The sequence below is a fragment of the Vitis riparia genome, chromosome 7 (assembly GCF_004353265.1).
Source record: "Vitis riparia cultivar Riparia Gloire de Montpellier isolate 1030 chromosome 7, EGFV_Vit.rip_1.0, whole genome shotgun sequence".
Classification (NCBI taxonomy): Eukaryota; Viridiplantae; Streptophyta; class Magnoliopsida; order Vitales; family Vitaceae; genus Vitis; species Vitis riparia.
The window spans coordinates 22,045,075-22,067,565 of record NC_048437.1 but is presented as its reverse complement, the minus strand read 5'-3'; the positions used below and the strand labels follow the sequence as shown (position 1 = coordinate 22,067,565).

The following is a 22,491-nucleotide window of genomic DNA, read 5'->3' as shown; positions in this document are numbered from 1 at the left end:
AATCTTAAATGTCCAAAACTTCAAGATTTTAAGTGGTATAGGATATGTTTTTAGTTAAAGTTATGTTAAGACCTGATTGTGGAAGTCATTATTGGAAAGAAAAATTTATATCTGATTTGTCAACTTTATTTGCTGAAAATGTTAGACAAAGAATAAGAAATATCCATAATGAGAGTATTAGTCATTAACTCATGGAGAACTAATTACTTTTATTAATAATGAAGGTTTAGCTCTTTGCACGAACCTCAAATTAAAGAGTCAAATGAAAAAGAAAAACAAGATAGTAAGAAAGAATTAGGAAAATTTTGTTCATATTATAGGTATGATACAATAATAGCCCCTTCAAGAAAAAAAAAATAAACAAAATAATATAAAAGGTAAAAAGCAATTAATTTAGTCAAAATTTCAAAAGAAATTTGTAAAATTTAATCCTAATAAATAAAAAAAATTCTAATAAAACAACTCTAAAAAGGAAAACTCCAATTTGTTATAAAGGTGGCAAAGTAGGTCATTATTCAAAAGATTGTACACTAGAAAGTAAAATCAACTCTCTAGAAATCAGTAATAAACTTAAACATTTAATGATAGGGTTAATGATTAATAAAGAAAATGAAGATTCAAGTGAAGATTATGAGTCAGTAGAAGATAATCAAATATTAATAACTCAAGAAATATCAAATGAAGAGTCAAGTCAGGATGAAACTGAATTAGATGATCAAAAAGATTGTGATGGTATTTGTGCATGTTCTTATAAATCAATAAATTTGATTTCAAAAAATTTAAAAACTTCTTTAAATATTTTTATTTACAATTATGTGTCCCTCATAAATTCAATATATTTTCAATTTTGGTATATTAAAGATAAACTCATTAGATATCTTATTCATGCTTTTAAAGGTGTAATAAATTTTGAATTTTCTTTCTAGATGGAGCAAGAACGGATTAAGTTTGGGAAATTCACTCTTCCAAAGTTTCCTAAAAGTAATTTGTCATTTCAGATTCATAAAGATATAGAAGGTTTAGACAAATCACAAAAATGCATTTTAAACAACCTCTGAAATACAAAAAGTGATATCCAAAAGTTGGAAGTTTTGAATGCTTTGTCTTTTCATTTTAAACAGTTAAATGATAACTTAAACAGTTTTTCTAACCTTTTAAGTTTTGATATGCATTGCACCCCAATGGATACAAATCTTAAACGTTTCAATTGTAGAAAAATTTATGAGGAGTCCAAAGCTGCCTTTTCAAAATGAATCTCCAAAACTTTCTGATGAAAGCCTAGAATTTCAAAAATCAACATTTTCATTTTTCAAACAAAAAAATTTGAATCTCCCCTAAGACCTTAGACATATAATAAGTCAAAAGACTCAAGTTACAGGAGAGGCTAAGCAAGAACACATAATGCAATTTCTTGCTAACTTTGACACTTTTTGAGTTACTATTTAAGGGATGAGTTTCATTTGATATACTCATTACGGCAACACCAATTTTGAATGTTCAAAGCTTGATCCCTTGTATAGGGAAATTCCATTAGAAAGATATGACTGTAAATGTGCTCTTACTTATAGTATTTGAAAAACCAACATTGACTTAGACAGATATAGGTCTGTAGTCATCAAATTCAATAATGAGTCAATAGAGCTAATCCCTGCTCTCCTCATGAATTATGGATTACTTTATCAATTAATTTTCTCCCATCTTGATCAAACCGATGGATTTGGAAGAAAATTAGCAATTTGTGTGTTAAATGCTTTCATCAAAGAATTCAAATAAATCGAACTCATTATCAAAAGTAAGCCTCCTGAATGGTCAAATGATGGAGGAGTCTATTATGCTCAACATTTAATTCTTCCCAAAGTCAATCACATAAAACATTAATTGTTTGGTATAGAGGACCCTTAGCCCTATACTAAAGTTAGTCTCAAAAAACAAATAAGACATTGGAGGTCAAGAATGATTGCAAGAAACCTTGATTATGAGATTTATAGTATTCTAACTATAATCTCAAGGCTGGGGATAATATTCAAAAAATCATATTTTCAAATACCTTTCCAGAAGTCCCTCTTCCATTCCAAACCCAATTTACCTATCTTGTTGATAAATACAAAAATGATTATGTCATTGAAAAAGAAACTCAATAGGTTTTTGAGAAATATCTCTTGGAAATGCTTAGTTAAAAGATATCAAATACTTTTTTATACATTTGTATCTTCATACATTTATCTCCTTATATTTATCCAATAAAAAAAAATTTAAAGAAGAATGCATATAAAACGCAAGAAAAAAAAACTATTTAAATAGTGTTAAATAGTTAAATTCAACAGTAGTTTTTGTCTACCAATGTGTTTTTTCAAAAAGAAACGTGGAGAAAGAGAATTTATTCTCTTTAAGCTTCTTCAAAAACCTCTGACAAGAAAAGAAATTTACCTCATTCGGCAGACTTCAAGAAACCATCCAATTATCCAAGCTTTGATGGCTGATTTCAAAACTTTCAAGCATGCGGATTTTATCAAGATTCAAGTCTAACGTTTTTTTTTTATATAAATAGAGATAATATTATAAATATTATTTAATTTTTAATTATATATTTTAAATATTTTATAATTTTAATAAAAATATAAAATATATATTATGACATCATTGGTTTGACCACAGTTCGACCATTGGTCCAATCAATGAATCGTGAACTGATAACTTTTTCAGTTCAATATTCCATATGGTTTTAAAAACATTGGTTATATGTAACTACTAAGTTCAAGAAAGGGTGATTTTTTTTTTTTCATTTTCATGAGAAAAGTATTTGGCAAAAAGAAAAAGGAGATCATTATAACCCTAGATTTTATTATGAAAAATAAAAAAATTCATTAAAAATTAATATTTTTAAATTATTTAATTTAAAATAAATGAAATAAGTTTAAAATTCTATTAAAAATAATTTATCGATTTAATTTTTTTAATTTTTTTTAAATTTTAATTTTTTGACCTTTTCATTTCGCCCAAATTTTCCCAAAGCAAACATATAGCAGTTGTATGTGAGTCTTAGCGAGGGTTTTGTATGTTCTCGGCTTCCAAATTTCTAAGAATTTGATTTATTTTCTGCTTAGGATATTTTCCTACTTCTTTCTGTGCAACCGAACAGAGTCATTTTCTCGTATATGTTTTTTTCTTCCTCTTTTTCTTTTCTTTTCATTTCGATACTTGGATAGTCAATCCACCTACGACCTTTGATGTAGTTTCTCGCATACCGAGCAGTTTTCTGAGATCGCGGTCTCTCAAGCATGGCCGAAGTCCCCTCTCTGATGTCTCTATGCATGAAAAAAGTTGGAAAAGATATTCTTCGAGATGATTTGGGTGCTCTTGCTTACTGAATTTACTAGGAAATTTGTTTTTTAATACGTGAAGTTCTTGATTTTATTTTTTATTTTACTCTTATGGTTGCAGGGAATGATCTTTCGTCCGCTATATATGAACTTCCATCGGACCTGTTTGATGGCCTGTTGATGTATTTGCCTCCATTAGCCTTGCAAAAGTTACAAGAAGAAATGTCAGTTGGATGATGACGTTCTCAGTCTTTATAATTAGTATTACTGGTGTGATATGGTTAAGTGCCTCAATATATGTATCTAGAATCAATTTCAAGCTCATTTTGGTTTGATGTTGTTGATTCTTAGGACAGAGATTCACTGAACTTCTAATGGTTACTTGTAATTGTTGGAGGATTTTGTGAATGTGGGTATTTCATGTTTTTTCATTAAATCCTGAGTCTCTTATTAGTTAATTGGGTAAAACATGCTTGGTCCTTGGTCTGCCTGCCTTCCATGTATATGCTTTATGCACAATTTCAGGGGTTTTAAAATGAATCCTTATCCTGCTGTGCCCTATATTTACTATACAAGATTTAGAACTTGGAATCTAGGGGAAGCTAGAGTGGGAAGTTCCTTTTGTGGGTGTCATGTTGGATGTGGCAAGAATATGATATTGTGTGGGGGTTTAAACCAGGAGAGTGGGAGAGGAAGAGAGGGAGGCTGCCTTATGTAGTGCATCTACTGACAATATTGAATTCGTGAGTTCCATCTTTGGAGCTCATATGGTGGAAAGGAAGGTGAAGTTGAGGAAATAAAATCTCTTTATCCAAAGTACCTGAATTTGGATGGAGCTATTGGAATTTAAGTTGGAAGACATTTTTCTCAAGTACCTTTCTTTTAGATCTAGATATTCTCTTCAGGAAGAAGTTTGTCTTCTATAAATTTCATTGATGGATTAGGATTGACTTGGGCTTCTTGTAGTAGCTTGGTTTGGGATCTTTTTCTCTTTTTTCACCTTTTGGTTATCCCATCTGTACTTCTTGCCTGCTAGAATTTGATTCCTTTTAGCGGTATTTGATGTAATTCTTTGCTTATAAAAAAAAGGAAAAGGAGAAAATGAATAGAAATTTGAGGAATTATTTTTTTGGGGCTTTTGCCTGTTTTACCTCATATAGGTTTGACAAGACCATCATCATTTGCAGTAGCATGTCAGTTGTCCTCATCAATACCTGTGTGTTGTGCTTATTTTTCTATGATCGTACTTCTCACCTTCTAGAGTCGAACTTTAGATAGTATATGCAAACTTAAGATTATTCAAAAGTTCATTACTTAGCACAGTTGATATTGGGCTTTTTTCAAGCTGTACATGCAACAGTGCTTCTCATTTTGAGCGTTGTAGGTTTGTCCAGTGTATTCGTGGTTATTGGCTAAACAGCCCTTTAATAAATGGACACAAGCTCCATTAGTGCTCTTCTCATGTCCATCCAGGCAAAGATATGTTTGGTCACTTTGTTTTATATATTACATTTATCCAAAAAGAACAGAAACATGCACCATAAATCATCAGTCACCAAACAATGGATCAATAGGTGATCAGCTTTCTGTTTCTCTATACAAAGAACACTATTCCCCAAGATATGTCCTATACACATCATGATTCATAATTTTTTCTTAACATCTCTTCTTCTACTGGAACTTCTGCTGAGCAGCTCTGTTTATGTGGGAAGCCTATCATTTTCCACCCTTTGGTTCCTTTGACTGTAGTCATTATCATAAGTCATAAACATCATTTTGTTAAAGAAACTAGAGGAAAGATACTTGACTGTGTCCTTTGGATCTTCTAATAATTCATGGTTTTTCTTGAATTTTGTTTTGAGCAGGCCATTGAGGTGCTGGAATGGCCATGAATCCACCAACATTTGCTTCAGAAATGGAAGAAAACGTGGAAGGTTTGGAAGAATTTGGTGCTTTATGTTAAAATACACTATGTGGATCTCCATCTTAAGTAGGAGGGAAAAGTACAAGAGCATAATCACTCTGAATATGGACTTAACTTTTTTTACAGTTGCGGGAACTTCAATACAGCATGGAAGGCATTATTTAAGTCACGTTGGCCTGATCTTGCTAGGAAGATCCAACGAGTGGATTGGTCAGCAGGTGTAGCAAAATATGAATCAATAATTGACTGGCAGCAGATGTATTGGGAAACACACTTGCAGAAGTATGCACCATCTCATGGAATAATATATCTCTCCATACATTTTTTTATTGATTTATATTCATTATTCAGCACTTTAATTATGTTGATCCAAAAGACAGTTGCATAGATGAAGCAGCAGAGATAGCCGTACTCCCGTCTTTTGATGGATGTCTGGGTGAGATAGAAATTCCAGGTGAGTTCATTACTACCTGTTTGTTATATTTGTTATTTAAAATAGGTAAAAATTGATGCTGGCAATAGGTCCAGGCATGGAAGGGGTTGTGCACAATGCTGCCCCTGTACTAATGGTTTGGCCCTACTATTGTCTACCACAAATTTGTGACAGGCCTTACACATATGTTCACCCCACATACCTAGTCTGTTTCCAATCCCATCCCAACTCTGCTCCACCCATCAAAAGTATCCAACACTGAGAAGAGATCTAAAACCTATGATCTAATGTTCATATTACCAAAATTGATTTTAAATATTGAGGGTTTTCAGGTCATCGTAATATATTAAGCAACACAAGGTAATTCTAGGAGGGAGATCATGAATCTGATCTTGCCTGAACCTACCTTTGTCTTCAAATCATGTCCCAAATTATCCCCTACTTTGATCAAAGATCTTCCGAGCTTATTTCAATTTGTCTGATCCAGTCTAATATCTCTGATTAATCTACACCATATTGCCCTTCCCGTCAAGATCTTGCTTGTAAGCTTATTGGAGGTTGTACACTTGTACCATAGACCTCTGTTCAATTCTTTGCCTGAGTTTAAACCCCTTAATCTGATTTCCTGTACATAAAATAAAAGATATAGACATACTTCTGTATATTCATGCATTTGTTTTTCTAGTTCTGGAATACTTTAAAATATGATGTATCATGTGAGGACCTCTTGAATGACTGTGATGAGAAACAATGAATAAGCCATGTTGATGATAACTCAATCAATGCAATTTGCACCTGACTTCATACTGCATGTGTCATTGTAAAGCAAGTGTGTTTTTTTTTTTTTTTTTTTTCTTTTCCACTTGTGTTTAGCATTTTCTTTATACATTATTAGCCTTGTTTATTTTAGAAAAGATTCATGGTTTCATATTTTGGTCTTGTGCAGACACGATAATAAAATGTATTGGTTATAAAGGGCACAGGAGTCATTCAACGTGTGACTACTCAAAATTATCTTATCACTGTGAACAATTTGGGTCCTATGCCAGGTAACATGTTTTGATTTTGTATCGAACAAGAGGGTAGGAATATGTGAAATAATACAATCCTTGTTAACAAAAGGATGATACCTAATTGCATGGTTATCTACTTGTTGAATCATTGATTACTGTATACATTTGTAAATTTTGGCTTCTGCTCATTTTTTTGGTCTTAGTTGCTAACTGCCATTTCAGACCATGTTCATTGCATCTTATAGGCTTGATTGCAATTAAATGTCCATATGCAAACATCACAATTCTCTTTGTTGCTTTAATTGTCAGCACTACTCTTATTATCTCTGTTGCCTTGTTACTGAAAAATGGAGGAAAAAAAATAAAATTTCAGAGTAATGCCAAATTCACGTTCTTACAATATATTCCTGTCTGGTTGTAGGTGTCTGAAACTTCAGAATATGCTTTGCCTTGCAGAAACTTCTGTAAGTGCAGAAGTAAACCTCTCTCAAACATTGCATGAGTTGGCTGTCATTATTGATATGTGTTTGGGTTATCACTGTCCCAAAGGAATTTGCTTACAATGTCAAATTTGCCTCTTACTTCTATCTCTGCAAAGTTGGAAGATGATATCTGATGCTTACTCAATTGGAATTTGCATATTTAAAGAGAGCAATTGAAGTTTGCTCTTTTTTTTTGAGGGGCTTTTGGAGAGGACTTTGTACAATATAGATTTGTAAACATGTTTTTTTAGTCATTATTCTCAAAAACATGTATTTTCTTGAACAATGCAAATTTTCTTACCATATGATTAATTTGATGATACTTTAAAAGGTGATTGTTAGTTGTTAATACAGTTTTCTTTTTTATGTATAGAGAGCAAAAAATTCTCTTTTTTAGGATACATACTGGGGTTTATATGTAGCGAGTTTTAAAAATAAATTGAAAATGAAAAATCAATATTTACAAGTAATATTGTGGTTTTGAATTACAATTTCACTTGGTGCATTTCTGATTGAGAATCTGTTGCAGCATTTATTAAGGAAGAGCAGGTTGCAGCAGTTGGTACTGCGTTGGATCAAATCAACTGAGCATGTGAGTTTGGTTCATTTTGTATTTCATATCCATTTGGGTGACTTGCAATTCTTTTTCTTTTTCTTTTTCTTTTTCTTTTTCTTTCTGTGAAACTGGGAACTTCTTTTCTAAATAGAAGAAACTATGTACACAAACAAAAACAAACTCAAACAAGCACACCAAAAACATAAATACCAATCAGGTAAGTGGTTAAGCTCTCTGTGCCAAAGAACATTGATGGAAAAAGATTGACTTTTGCATGCTTCTGGGTGCATTCATTGGCTTGCCTGTAAATTTTCACGAGGGTTCTAACAATGACAGAGATATGCTAGGAAGCATGTATGGTTCCTAAAGCTGTGGCACTGTGAAACACATATCAGACACACATGGGACATATTTAGAATTCCAAATTGTAATTATTATTTTAAATTGAAATTGTTCTGGGGACAGCAATGCGAAGAAGCTTCTCCTCCTCTTGTTTCTGTTTATCTCTACTGCTGTGTGCCTTTGTCATGATCCTTTTCTTACTTGTCTTCCTTTGCTCCTTCCCTCATCTTTATCTATCCTGCTGTGTGCCTCAACTTTTTCAATATTTATAAAAGAAACTTACAACTTTATTGTGTTTACAAGCTTTCATTTTATATAGTAAAAAAGTCAAAATTATTGTGTGTGTTTATCTGTGTGTGTGTTGTATCACATATCCATGTTTGTATCCACATATCCATGTTAGGGCCACATAGAATATAAGGTAATTGATCTCAGCTCACTAGAAAATAACTCCCAAAATAAGCTTTGGCTTCTTTCTTCTTGATCTATAGAAGGAGCAGAATAAGGTATGAATTCCTCTTTGCCACATCACATGTAACAGGCAATCTAATACCATGCTGAAATATATAGGCATTTGCTTAGAAAAGGGCCACTAGCAATTTTAGGCATTTGCTTCAATAGTGTTACTACATTTTTCACAGCTACATGGGCCTTCCTACTGAGTTCAGCTTTCCCTCTGGCGAATTCTATATATGCACATCTCTCACGCTTACAATCTAAAGACACATTGTTTCAAAATAACTGATGGGTTACACATAAAATGGTCTCAGCAGGTGATTCCACACTTTCAATGTTTCCAAACCCATTTCAATCTAGAGTTACTTATGAAATGGTTTTAACTAGATGCTTAAAGTTTAACCTTCTCTATAGTTTGTTTGTTTTTGTGTTTTTTCCTGTATTTTAGTTGTCTTTGGTGGGAGGATTTCTCATCCTTCTTCTTGTACTTCTTTTTATATTATTATATCTTTGTGGCGTTTCCAATCAAAAAAAGTTTAACCTTCTCAGTTACATTTTATTTTTTAGGAGTGCAAACTCAAAGGCCTCCCCATGATATACAGGCTTGATCAAAAAGACTTGAAGAAACCTCCCCATGATATACAAAAGGAACAAAAAAGCCTATACAAGTATAATATCTCCTAACCTTATAGGCCCAACCCTAGGGTGTACATATTGAAAGCGAACTAAGTTGAATTACACTCAAAGGATAGGTTTAAAAACGTTTGTAAAGTAAGCCCAAAAAGAAACATGGAAATGAAGCAAATTCCACATCATCTCCGGTGTCTTCCAAATGTCCTCGAAAATTCTAGCGTTCCTTTCTCTCCATACAATCCACAACAAAGAGAGACATGCGACCCTTCAAAGAGTCTTGCCTTTAATAGAGTTCCCAAAGCACTAGAAAGAAATCACCTTCATATCGCGAATATTGCCTGGCTCAACCCACGCCATCCCAGCTTGTGAGGATATCCTATGCTACAATCCCAAAGTAATTATACAATGTAAGAAAAGATGATCAATTGTCTCTTTGCTCCTCCTACATAGGATGCACCAATCAGGGCTAAGGGCTTTGAAAGACCTTTTCAACTGTAGCATGTAATTGGTATTTACCTTGTTATGTGCAACTAACTAGACAAAGGCCATGACCTTAGAGAGCATTCTTGATTTTCACAAAAAATTAGCTGGGTAGAAAGGAACAAAATCTGAGAAATTGGATAAGGCTAAAAGAAAAGATTTTGCTGAAAATATTCCTGAAGAGGACGGTACCCAAGCTATCGCATTTGGAACAAAAGGAGTCCAATGTACATGGGAAAGTAAAGACATTAGTCTTTTAAGATCCTCAATCTCCACATTAGTTAGATTCCGGCGGAAGATAAGATCCCAAGACAAAGAGGAGATCCTCAATCTCTTGGAGACTTTCTTTTTCCTTTTTTTTTTTCTTCCTGAAGCCTAAAGGATGTCTCATATTTCTTTCTTTTGTACAGTCTTACCTTTTAATAGAATATGGGTTTAATTTCTTGTTGGAACATATATTTTTTTAGAAGTATGCTATTGATTGTCAAAATTAATGAAAATTAAATAAAAGATGTAGAAAGATTTTTTTTTTTTTTTTGAATGCTACCTTTTAACCAATAATTTGATGCTTTTTCTGTGCGCAATCTCACAGATGGATGGATTGTGCCAACTTCTGCAGCAGAACAATGAAACTCTATCATCTCTTGAATTCATTTTTTGCAATCTCTCGTCAGCTTCTTTAAATGCAATTTGTGATTCTCTACGCGTGAAGGATATGCAGACATACAGAGTACAGCACTTCTCAATCACAAATACTGTTCTCGAAAGAAACCCGGTTTCTTTACCTCATGGACTTGTATCTTTTCTGTCATCTGGCAGGTACACCTGCCTCTCTCATTTTATTCTTCATTCTTTGTCTATTTGTTGCTTTGTGGAAAAATCTATTACCTGTGAGAATTATTTTCTTATGATGTTAAGAATGGAAGAAGACAAAAACCTTATTTTTTCCCGTCATAATAAGGGGAAAACATTTATACTGATGCTAAGCATAAGCAAATGACTAGATTATCCGTATCATCAAAGATGAAATCTAGGGCGAACCAATAATATTATTACATGAAGGTTGGTCTTGTTTCCATTAAATGGCATGCAACTAAAACTTGACAAAATTAGGATATATATCCATTCTATGGTTACAGTAGTGTTGATTTTAGAGCAAAGCATTCCAATTAGGGTCCTTTTGAACTCAAAAGACTAATGTGATTGTTTTATCAGGGACAAATTTAAAGAGCTGCAATAAAGGTTTTGTGAAGGAGAGGTTTGGAGTGTATGGATATTTATAGGGACCATCATATGAAGCACTGGGTGGCATGTTGTGGAGCTCAGCTGTCAAACTAGTAAAAGAAACATGAGATTTTATTAGGTTGGTGAAATCGTAGGTTTAGAGATTGAATGCTGGGATTGGAAATTGTTAGAAATTATTCAATTAGGAATGTCTAGAAGGGTAGATTTTGGTGTTTTGGAATGGTGGTAAATTGTAATGTAACTAAGGACATTTTTACTTCATTAAGGTAAAATGGATTCAATTGGAATCATTTTGTTTCCAGTGATTGAATGTGTTCAATTCAGGAATGAAATAGTTACAGGGCTGACACATTTGGAGGAAACCCATCCAAGTTTCCTTACTCCCCCCTAAGATTCCCATTCCCTTTCCTTGCAACTCATATATTTTGGCAAGACTGTCCTTACAACCCATATATTTTGAACTTGCAAATATAAAATATTAGTGTGATTAAGAGTATATTTTCACTTAGGGAGGCATAAGCTCTCTTCAAAAAAAAAAAAACATAATGAATATTTTCAATATATATACCTTAGTTCATTATTTACTTACTTTACAATACTTTTAATGTATAATTTTCAATATGAACATTGAAATAAAAGTTATTTGAAAAAATAAATTAAAACATATCCTTTTGTATGAGGCTGTTATGGGTAAACATAAACATTTTAGTTCAACTTTTTGATGGTCAGTAAACAACACAAATATATATTAGTTTTATCCTTATTTTGTTTCCTGGTAGTTATGTGTACTCTTTAAAAAAAATTCCTGATTCTGATTTTTTCTGTTCTGTTGTTTTTTTCACCATTTTGGTTCCCTTTCACTTTCATTATGGTTTAGAAATAAGAGAGGATGGATGTTTAAGAGCATGTTGTTCAAGTGATCTCTTTTCCTATTGTTTTGGCAACTTGGTTTTTCTAGTCACTCTTACTTCTTGTTTGGTTTTTGAAATCTTTTTGTTATCTTCTTGAGGAATAGCTCATCATGGTACTTCCATATCCATATCAATATATTGTTGCTTCTGCAACACATCTGACCCGCCATCTTTATTGAACAATCTTTTTGACTTCGTGATCCTTTTACTTAAGTGTTGTACTGTATAAATAAACATGTTTGAAGCTCTTTAGTGGTTAAAAAGAGCTTTTTGACAATAAAAAGGCTGCTTGCAGAACAGCAAAAATAGTGAAGGTCAGAGGGGACTAAACAAACTTGAAGGGAACAAGTGAAAGCTGTTGTGGAAATTCCAAAAGGAAATCATGAATTTTGGGGCATATTGAGATGTGGTCTTAAAATAGAAGTTTAGAAGCTTGTGTTATGGATTGGGATACTTAGCCAATCTAGAATGACTGCCCTTTTTAAAGTGATGCAGGCAAGTTAACTTCTTGCTTCTTTGCATTAATGGTACTAAAGATTGTGACTTCATGTTTGCTTTAACAAATGTCTTAAGTTGACTTTTTAGGCACTAATGGTTGGCTGCCTTGGTTAGAATTCCAGATAAATTCCCAAAAAGAATGGGTGGGTTCAGCTATTATTATTGTTGTTGTTGTTTTTAATTTTTAAAATTTTAATTTATTTTTATTTTTATTTTTATCTTTATTTTTTGTATGTAGGAAGACTTTATTTTGTGCAAGTCAAACTCAAGAGGTTATAAATGATGAAGATCGATGAATGAACTCTTTGAGGTTATGTTTGGTTCTAGGAAAATTATAAAGAAAGAAAGAAAAAATGTTAAGGAAAATGATTTTGTTGTGCTTGGTTTTACTATGGGAAATATGAAAGAAAATAAAATATAATTAAAAATTTATATACTTTCAAATTATTTAATCTTTATATAAAAGATGTAAAATAAGTGAAATGAGTTTGAAATAGATATAAAATAAGTTATTGACTTTAAATCCATTTTTTATTTTCCTTCAAATTTTCTTTTTTGGACTTTTTCTCTCTATTTTATTTCCATTGCATTTTCCAAGAACCAAACATAGCTTGAAGAAATATATTAACATGCCTTCTAAGACATTACTTATGTAGTCAATTGGAAAAAAACAAGTTACCCAAGTACGAGTCTTTGTGTATGTTTATCATGAGTGGGATGAAGGCTAACATGTTGACAATAAATTCATGTCAAATGTTAGGGAAAATAATTAAAGGTAGATTGAACTTGAGGAAGAGCAATTTGGGAACTAGGAAATCTAAGGATGTTAGGGTCTTATACTTTTATAAATAGACACTAAGGAGCTGGTACAAGTGATTTTATTATTATTATTATTACTAATAATAATGAAATTTGCCTTTGGCTTTAAGTTCTCTTGAGCACCTTTGGTTGCCTAATGGGTTTAGGCAGGGGTCAGAGTATGTTTTTCTCTTCATGCACCCAACTGCATGCATTATTTTACTTCTTTGTTCTTAACTTTTTTCCTTCTTGGCTCGATAATAAAGAAACAGAATTGGGCTTGGATAGTAGAAGTTATTCATTATGCTATTAATTGTTTGTATGCGTAATCTCTACTAGTTAAAAAAAACCTGACTTGATTTATATCTAAGCCTCTTTTACATCACATAGTCCTAGGTTATCTAGTTTGAGAAGCAATTTACTCCACTATCATCAACTTTGGTTTACAAAGTCTATCATTTTGGTGCAGGTCCTTGTGTTCATTAAAATTCTCTGATAACCGCCTTGGGAAAAACTTTGCCAAACTGGTTTTTAATACTCTTCTTGATGCTTCGTCTCGTCTATCCACCCTCAACCTTGCAGATAACAATGTGAGTAATGAGTCTCTGTTTAATGCTTGATAATTTTTAATTTTACTTTAGAATAAACTAACATAAAACTACACTAATGATCATGCAGATCACAGGCTGGCTTTTTAATTTCAACCAGAGATCTTCTACTTGGCCCCTACCCTCTTTCGGATTGGGCAAATCTTTGCAATTGTTACGTGTGCTTAATCTAAGGTATCCCTGTCATTGATGCACAGTTGCTCTGTTTTCTATGGAAATCATATCCTCTACACTTAGATTTCGCCTAGTGGGTTCATGAACATGACACACAAAATTGCTGGAATTACAACTGTGCCTAATGCCTATTGATCTGTTCTCCATAATCTTAGAAGTAATCTTCAGAGAATGAACATCTTCTGCACAGATTCAAAGTTGATTACTTCATTGGAATTTGTTTCTGGTTTCAAATATTTTTTTAGCATGGCATGGTTACTTGTTTGATTTCAGGGGAAACAATCTATGTAAAGATGATGCAGACAATCTTAAATATGCTCTGATTTATATGCCTAACTTGGAGATCCTGGATTTAAGTGACAATCATATTGAGGATGATGGAATCAGGTCAGTGGAATTTGTTTCCTACATATATTTTGAACCTAGTAGGGTAGAATGTCTCACCAGCTATTTTTGAACTTTGCAGTAGTCTAATCCCCTACTTTGTAGAGGCCTCTGAAAGACACTCTCCCCTGGCTGATTTGAGTTTGGGGGACTGTGATCTTTCCTGCAATGGAGTAACTCAACTTTTAGATGTTCTATCAACCTTAAAGAACCCACTGCATTCTCTATCTATTGCACATAATGAACTTGGCAGGTTAGTCTGACTTTGTACTGGCAGAAATTAAACATTCATTGCTGAAGCTATGTTTCAATGTTCTATATATGGTGGTCTTAATACCTATATATATATATGTTGGTCTTAATATCACCATCCTCCAGCCAAGCAGCAGGACCTCTGGGAAAGTTTTTGCGCACAGTTATTAGAGTACTCAATGTTGAAGACATTGGACTGGGTTCATCTGGCTTTCTAAAGCTACAAGAAGATATGCCAGAGGAGGTGAAGCTTGTCTCCATCAACATAAGGTTCTAGTTGGCACCAATTATTTCCTTTTTCTATGATTGCATATGCATGAAATTAACTTGTAATCAATTTTTTGTCCAGCAAAAACCGTGGTAGGCTTGAAACTGCAAATTTTCTGTTAAAGCTCATGTCAAAGGCTCCAGAACTTGTTGTTGTTAATGCAGCATATAACTTTATGCCTGTAGAATCATTGACAGTGGTACACTCTTCCCTGAAGGTTGGAAAAGGTATATATCCACGGCATTATCAATACTTTTAACAGATATTGATATTTAACTTATGATATTTTTTCATTTTGCTGGTTCTCCTTTGATTAGCATTAATATTGTTTGATGGTTCTAGAATACCATATTAATTGAATGGCATCTTCTCATTACAAATCTTCACTATAAGCTTCACTTTGCTTCATAGTTCACACTGATCCATCTCATTTCCTAATCTAAATTGTGACCCCTATTTTCTTGACTCATACCCAGCTATAATAAATTTCCATACCGATTCTCACAGCTATATAGCATCACGATTTTCAGTTGCATCCGTTATAGTCATTTTGTAATAGCAGTGTTGTAGTTGCATCTCTAAAACCCAACTGATTATATGCCAATTTGTGCTCTTACAACTCCTAAAAGGAGGTATAAACCATTTGCGAAATTGCATACTGCTTTTATTTGATTACTAATAAGTATGAATGGGACTTTATGGTTGCAATAAATTCTTAAAAACCAGACTGGACTGGGAAGTTGTGCCTTCTTAACAGTGAGATGTCAAGAGTTTGAGGAGCGATGGAACAAAGTGAAGGCTGAGAGGGGTTGGAGAGAGTGGCAGTAGGATCGATGAGAAAATTCTAGAAGATCAGGATTTCTTTCTTGTGTCTTTTGGTGGGATGTGAAGTTTTTTAGTGTTCCAAAATGGTAACTCTCATATTCATTATTTTATGATGACTTGGAAGCCTTTGGAGATGATACATGTCACAAGGGAATAATTGTCCCCTTCCCCTTTCATTCCTGTTAAGATGAGCTAGATGTATGTTAATTTTGGCTTAGTAAGCCTTCAAATTTAGTTGCCAAACCAAGATCCTCAAACTAATCCCAACCAAGTTGATTTTGGACCTCTCGAGTCCTACTCCTAACTTGGGTATTCATATTAGCAGCAAAGCCCTGTGTCAAAAGTGACCACGGAGGAGATATAGAATATCATCTAGCTACAACTATTTTGAAAGGATATTCACTTTTCTTGTAATAAGAGTGAGACAATCATTCCTTTCAAGTGCATATTGTGTCACATTTACCAAGTAGAATATGAGAAAGCCAATAAGCATCCTCCATGGGCAACATCCATATTCCATAGGGAGAGATGTGGGATGTGCTTGAAGATAGATATTTGTATCCAAGTTTTATAGCATGGTGACATGGGGAGAGATGTGGAGAGAGTGGGTACATGAGAAAACATGAACTTATCCATGCATTGGAGCCTTGAGGCGAGGTACATTAGATGTTAAATGCATAACTGTTTTGTACATGTGATACTAAGTTCCAAGATGAATGACACTCCATAGTTAGTTGTGCCACAATGTAGCTCACATATCACAAGTCAAAAACATGGTATATAATGATCGATCCATATTTGCCTTGAGAAGTGTAATGGGGGGTTGGGGGTAAAGAGCCTTTCTATCCTCAATAAGGCTCTCTTGTGTAAATGGAGTTGGAGATTTGCTATTGAGAGAGGCTTTTTGGAACCAAGTGATTAGGGGAAAGTATGGGGAGGAGCAAGATGGTTGGAGTTCAAAGCAAGCAAGGAGGGAGGGGAGGGGGGGTGGGTTGTGGAAAACTCTTAGGAAGGAATGAGATGTTGTAAGAAGTAGGCTATTTTTTGTTGTGGGGAATGGGCAAAGGGTAAAGTTTTGGAAAGATATTTGGTGTGGGGATGAACCTCTTTGTGTTTCTTTTCCTTCCTTATTTGCTCTGGTTGTTTTCAAGGATGCTTGGGTCAAAGATGTGTGGAGGTGCAATGAGGGTGGGGGAAGTTGGAGCCCGCTTTTTTCGTTAATGATTGGGAGTTGGATGAGGTTTGCAGATTTTTTTGTGGCCTTAAACGGGAAGCGAATTCAGCAAGCAGTGGATGATAGGGTGATTTGGAGAGAGACTAAATGTGGGAAGTTTTTAGTTAAGTCTCTTTACAAATCATTAGTATCAGGCCATCCAGCCTCCTTCCCTTCGTCGGCTATATGGAAAGTCTCGGTGCAGCCTAGAGTGAGTTTTTTTGGGTGGGAAGCAACTTGGGGGAAGACCCTTACCTTGGATCAGCTTCAAAAGAGAGGATGGGCTCTAGTGAACAGATGTTACCCTTGTCAAAGGCACAAAGAATCAATAGATCACATTTTCCTCCACTGTGAAAAGGCAAGGACTCTTTGGGCGTTGCTTTACTCTATGTTTGGGCTGCAGTGGGTACTGCTAGCCACTGTTAAGGAGATGCTTTTGGGGTGGAATGGGACTTCTGTGGGAAAGAAGAGGAAGGGTGTTTGGAGAGCAAGTCCTTTGTGTCTCTTTTGGACGGTTTGGAAGGTAAGGAACAAAGTTGCTTTTGAGGAAGAAGAGCTGTCAATTCAAAGGCTTAAGTTTTCTTTTGTTTATTTTCTTTGGTCGGAGACGAAATTGTCTATAAAAGATGGTCCCTCGACCTTAGTTGATTTTGTTGGTTGGGTGGCAACCCGTTAAGGGTGTGGGTTGGGTTGCTCCTCTGGCCTTGGCGTTCGGCTAGGGTGTGAGGGGTGTTTTCTTTCTTGTAAATTTAAGCCACTGCTTTGGTGGTTTTTTAATACAATCCCTTTACTTATCAAAAATAAAAAAAATAAAAAAATAAGACATGAAAAATTTTGCCCCTTGCGTGGACAAGGTCCATAATGATGGGACATGGTTGTCCACCCCTCTAAAACCATGTTATATTTTGGAACTCATCCTCAACTGAAGAATCAGTAATCGTGTGAAAGATAACATGTATTTTACCACGAAATAATAGCTTAAAGATGTAAATCCTTGATTGTATTGAATTCAATAGCCAAAGCATGTTTTTTAACTCGTTATTGATCATTTTAATTGTTTTTGCTTGGAAATGCATGTAATGAATTCAACAACTAAGGTACATTTTCTTTTATATGTAGTTATGTTATATTCTTTTTCCTAAAAATCTCAAGGGAGTGAGCCATGTCCTTTTTATGGTACAATAGGGGAGACGTAAAATTGCCTATTTCCATGTGGAAATGACTTTTATCAAGTGGATGCCTTTTTAAGGGGGGACGTTGAGGGGAAGATGGGCTCGTCTTCTAGCTCTTTTAATTGCCATAATGCAGTGTGGTTTGAGATTGAAAAAAAAGTGTTAGACAAAAATGAGGAAGTCTTGAGATGGAGCCTTGTGGGGAGATGGGGGAACTTTTTGACCAACCTCCCAACTTGGGATCCCATAGGAATGGGCTCAGTCCAGTTGGGAGTTGAGAGGAAAGCTTCACATGGCTCCTTTAGGAAGACCCCTTTTTCTTTTTGAGTTTGAAGACCAAAGGGAAGCTGAGAGAGTGTTCTTCTCTGGGGAGAAGTGTTTCTATGGAAAAAGTCTCAGACTCAACCCTTTTGTTGGGTGTCTTTCAGAGGAAAAGAGGTTTGCGAGGTGTGGGTTAGGATTCTGGGCCTCGCCCTCCATCTGTGGGGAAAGGGTTTGTTCAAAAGGTTAAGGGCAGAGTGCAAGAGTTTTGTGACCGTCAGACAAGGATACGATGGAATGCAGGAATTTGCAATGGACCAGAATTCTCATTGAGATTGAAGGGAGGAAGATGCCTACTTCTCTGTAGGTGGTGGTAGGTTCTTCTTGTTTTGCTCTACAGCTGTGGTGGGAGATTCCCCTTTGGAGGTGCGAGGTGCAGCCCTTGTGGGGTTGCAGAGTTGAGAGGGAAGGAGTTGAGGGTGAGGCAAGGCCACACGCCTCCCTGAGAGTGGCAGGAGAGTAGTATGACACTGGATGACCAGGTGTCGTTGCGTAACACGCTGCCTTTTGCTAAAGGGAAAGAGAGAGTTGCTGCTGATATGATGGGAGTTGGTGGAGTTGTAGAGGATAACCTTTTTTCCTCTGGTAATGGGCTGAAGGTTGGCGGATTGGTTGTTGAAGGGTTGGCCCTCCCTTTGGACCCAAGGCCAGTTTGAGTGTTAGGAAGGGCAAGGGCCCATTAAGGCCTCCTCTTTTTAAAGGCCATGAGGGCCGGGTGGGCTTTAATAGGGGAAAGGAGATGAGACGGGGTTTTTTTTGCCCTTGGGTTCAAATCTCTGGTTCTCTCCAGAGAAGTTTGTGGAGATCAGTGCCCTAACAACTCGTCGGTTGCATTGGTGCACTGGGATTGCGCAGATCCTTGGTGTTGCTGATGGTCGTCACAGAGATGCGGTCAAAGCCTCTAGTTGAAGATGCTATGGTAGAAGAAGCTCTCTAGTTCCAAGGTGTGCCTCCTTGCTTTCGATCCTCTTAGGGGAAAGGGCCTTTTTTTTTCTTCTTCTTCTCCTTTCTAGGTGCCAAAAGATGAGGGTGGAATTTGCACTGTGACAAAAGGGTTTGAGAGAGAGGGGAGATATTCTTTGGAGCAGGGATTGGGAGCGTTGGAAGTAGGGGCTGATGTTGTGAAGGGGCCTCTCTCTATGGTTTTCAAAGATGGTTCAGCTGTTGTCTTTCCTGACAATTTTAATCCCTTTCAAGAAAGAGGGGCTGTGTTGAGGGGCAGTGGGGTTTCAGCCTCTTCGTTTGAGGGGAGTGACAGTGGCCTGGTTGGTGAAGACCTTTCTTTAGAAAAGGGATTCTCTAAGCTTACTGATTTTAGTAGATTTCTGGGAGTGCCGGTTGAGGGGTTCGAAGAAGAAACCTGGTTGAAGTTGAGAAAGCTAAGGAAGAAGGTTGGAGGTGGGAACCCTAGCAAAGGATAAGTAACTTGTGTCCTTTTCTCATTCCGAAAGGGAGCTAAGGGGATTGGACTGTTCAGTAAGTTATGGAGGTTCTTCTTTAGCACCCAGAAGGAGAGGTAAGAACAATTGGGAATTTATTCCTGTTGATTGATGAAGATTAAAATACTTTCTTCGAATGTTAGAGGTCTCAATGAGGGGGAGAAGAGAAAGTTGATTAAATTGGTGATTAGGTCCCAAAAGGTAGATTTGGTCTGTTTTCTTGAGACTAAGATGCAAGAGATGTTGGAAAAGGTAGTGAAAGGTTTGGGTGTTGGAAGGTTTTTGAATTGGGAAACAGTCAATGCTAGAGGAGTGTCGGGAGGCATTATGTTTTTTTGGGACAATAGGGTTTTGGATTTTTTGGTGAAGGAGCGAGGAAGGTTCTCCATCTCTGGTTGTTTTAAAAATATTGAGGATGGCTTTGTTTGGGTGTTCACAGGTATTTATGGTCCTATCTTGGGGAGAGAAACATGATTTCTAGGATAAATTGGGTGCAATTAGAGTTCTATGGGATGATCCCTAGTATGTAGGTGGGGATTTCAACTTTGTTAGGTTCCTAAGGAAAAGAAGGAATGATTTTAGATTCACGACAGAAATGAGGAGGTTTACATAAGTCATTGAGGAGCTGAGATTGAAGGACCTTCCTCTAACCGGTAGTCAGTTCACATGGTGCGAAGGCATTAATTCTCAGACAACTTCAAGGTTGGATTGTTTCTTAGTCTTTGATGAGTGGGAGGACCATTTCTCGGGGACCTTTCAATTTGCCCTCCCTAGGGCAATTTCAGATCACTATCCTATTGTTCTTGAGGGTGAAGGGGTTAAAAAGGGCAAGACCCCTTTTAAATTTGAGAATATGTGGCTCTTGATGGATGGTTTCAAAGAGTTAGTGAGAAAGTGGTGGACTGAGTATATAGTTGCAGGCATCGATAGTCATTGCCTTGCCGAGAAATTGAAGGCTCTTAAAAAGGATCTAAAAGAGTGGAATAAAAAGGTTTTTGGCATTGTCTTTGTTAGCAAATCAGAAGCCTTTGCTCGCCTTCAGTTTCGGGATTTGAAGGAGAGGGACAACCTTCTTTCTCTTAAGGAGGCATAGGCTAAAAAAAGGCTTTGGAGGATTACAAGAAATGGGCTTTGTTGGAAGAAACTACGTGGAGACAAAAGTCTAGGGAAATTTGGTTAAAGGAGGGAGACAAAAACACCAGGTTTTTTCATAAGATGACTAATGCCCATGCGAGGAGGAATTTATTAACCAAGGTGAAAATCAATGGGGTTACACTGACCGATGAGGATGAGATTAAGGTTGGGGTGTGTAGGGCTTACCAATCTTTGTTGTCAAAATCAGGGGATTAGAGATCGAGTGTAAGGGGTTTATAGTTTAGAGTGTTAGGGGAAGAAAGGTCCAAAAAGTTAGAGCTTCCATTTTCAGAAAAGGAAGTTTTTGAAGTCCTCTATAGTCTTTCAAGCGACAAAACGCTAGTCCTAGACAAATTTACCTTGGCCTTTTGGCAGTTTTGCACCAAATATGATATTATGGCTTTTTTTTTGGGAGTTCTATAGTCATGGCACTTTCTAGAGAAGCCTAAATCCCAATTTCCTGGTTTTGATTCCAAAAAGAGGGGGAGCTGTGGATCTAAAAGATTTCAGACCAATTAGTTTGATTGGGGGTTTGTACAAGTTGTTAGCCAAGCTGTTAGCAAATAGGTTGTAGATGGTTGTGGGGGATGTGGTTTCAAAGTTTCAACATGCCTTTATTCAGGGTAGACAAATCTTAAATGCAGTCCTCATTGCCAGTGAGGCTGTTGACTCAAGATTAAAAAGCAATACCCCTGGTTTCCTCCTAAAAATGGACATTGAGGAGGTGTACGACCATGTCAATTGGGATTTCCTCCTTTCTATTATGTCTAAAATGGGGTTTGGGGAAAAGTGGATTAGCTGGATCAAGTGGTGCATTTCCATAGCTAGTTTTTCGATTTTCATCAATGAGACTCCTTCAGGCTTCTTCCACAGCTCAAGGGGCTTGAGACAAGGCGACCAACTGTCTCCATACTTAATTCATTCTAGTCATGGAGGCACTTAGTTAGTTGTTGCTCAGAGATATTTAAGTTGAGGCCAATAGTGACTAGTTGAGATATTTAAGTTGAGTGTTTATGTGGTTTGAGGTGCTTTTTGGTTTAATAGTAAATATAGATAAAAACGAGATTATTCCTGTCAGAGGGGTAGAGAATATGAAGGAGTTAGCTATGGGGTTGGGGTGTGGAGTAGGGAAACTTCCCACTTCTTATCTAGGTCTCCCTTTGGGTGCCATTTTCAAATCCCTAAGGGTGTGAGATGTAGTGGAAGAGAGATTTAGGAAAAGATTATCTATGTGGAAGAGACAATATCTCTCTAAGGGCAGGAGACTTTCCTTAATCAAATGCACCCTTTCTAGTCTTTCAATTTATTTTATGTCCATCTTTGTCATTCCCGAAAAGGTGAGTGCAAGACTTGAAAAGATGCAAAGGGACTTTCTTTGGGGCGGTAGAGCCTTAGAGAAAAGGCCTCGTTTGGTGAAGTGGAAAGTTTGTTATGCTGATAAGGAGGGAAGACTAGGAATTCGTAGCCTTGTGGCCCTTAACAAGCTTTGCTTGGGGAGTGGAGTTGGAGATTTACAGAAGAAAGGGAGCCCCTTTGGAAACAAGTCATCATTGACAAGTTTGGTTTGGAGAAAGGGCGGTGGTGCTCGAGAGTAGGGAGAGGAGGCTTTG

At 35.9% G+C, this 22,491-nt stretch overlaps 1 protein-coding gene across 4 annotated transcripts in view; it reads left to right on the top strand.

Annotated features, from left to right (window-relative positions):
• Positions 1–3,038: 3,038 nt before the first annotated feature.
• The window catches only part of LOC117918477 (protein NLRC3), a 33,131-nt gene continuing 13,678 nt past the window's right edge, over positions 3,039–22,491 (top strand). For 3 of the 4 annotated variants that reach the window (XM_034835170.1, XM_034835169.1, XM_034835171.1), the window contains exons 1-15: positions 3,039–3,351; positions 3,442–3,544; positions 5,186–5,254; positions 5,371–5,526; positions 5,625–5,698; positions 6,624–6,726; positions 7,112–7,154; positions 7,702–7,764; positions 10,232–10,458; positions 13,561–13,681; positions 13,770–13,873; positions 14,147–14,260; positions 14,340–14,510; positions 14,636–14,779; positions 14,859–15,004. In XM_034835170.1, coding sequence (XP_034691061.1) covers positions 3,279–3,351; positions 3,442–3,544; positions 5,186–5,254; positions 5,371–5,526; positions 5,625–5,698; positions 6,624–6,726; positions 7,112–7,154; positions 7,702–7,764; positions 10,232–10,458; positions 13,561–13,681; positions 13,770–13,873; positions 14,147–14,260; positions 14,340–14,510; positions 14,636–14,779; positions 14,859–15,004 — 1,711 coding nt within the window. In that variant the 5' untranslated portion in view covers positions 3,039–3,278. Of the gene's footprint in view, positions 3,352–3,441; positions 3,545–5,185; positions 5,255–5,370; positions 5,527–5,624; positions 5,699–6,623; positions 6,727–7,111; positions 7,155–7,701; positions 7,765–10,231; positions 10,459–13,560; positions 13,682–13,769; positions 13,874–14,146; positions 14,261–14,339; positions 14,511–14,635; positions 14,780–14,858; positions 15,005–22,491 lie in introns of those variants that run through there. The other variant, XM_034835172.1, reaches the window with a different exon arrangement.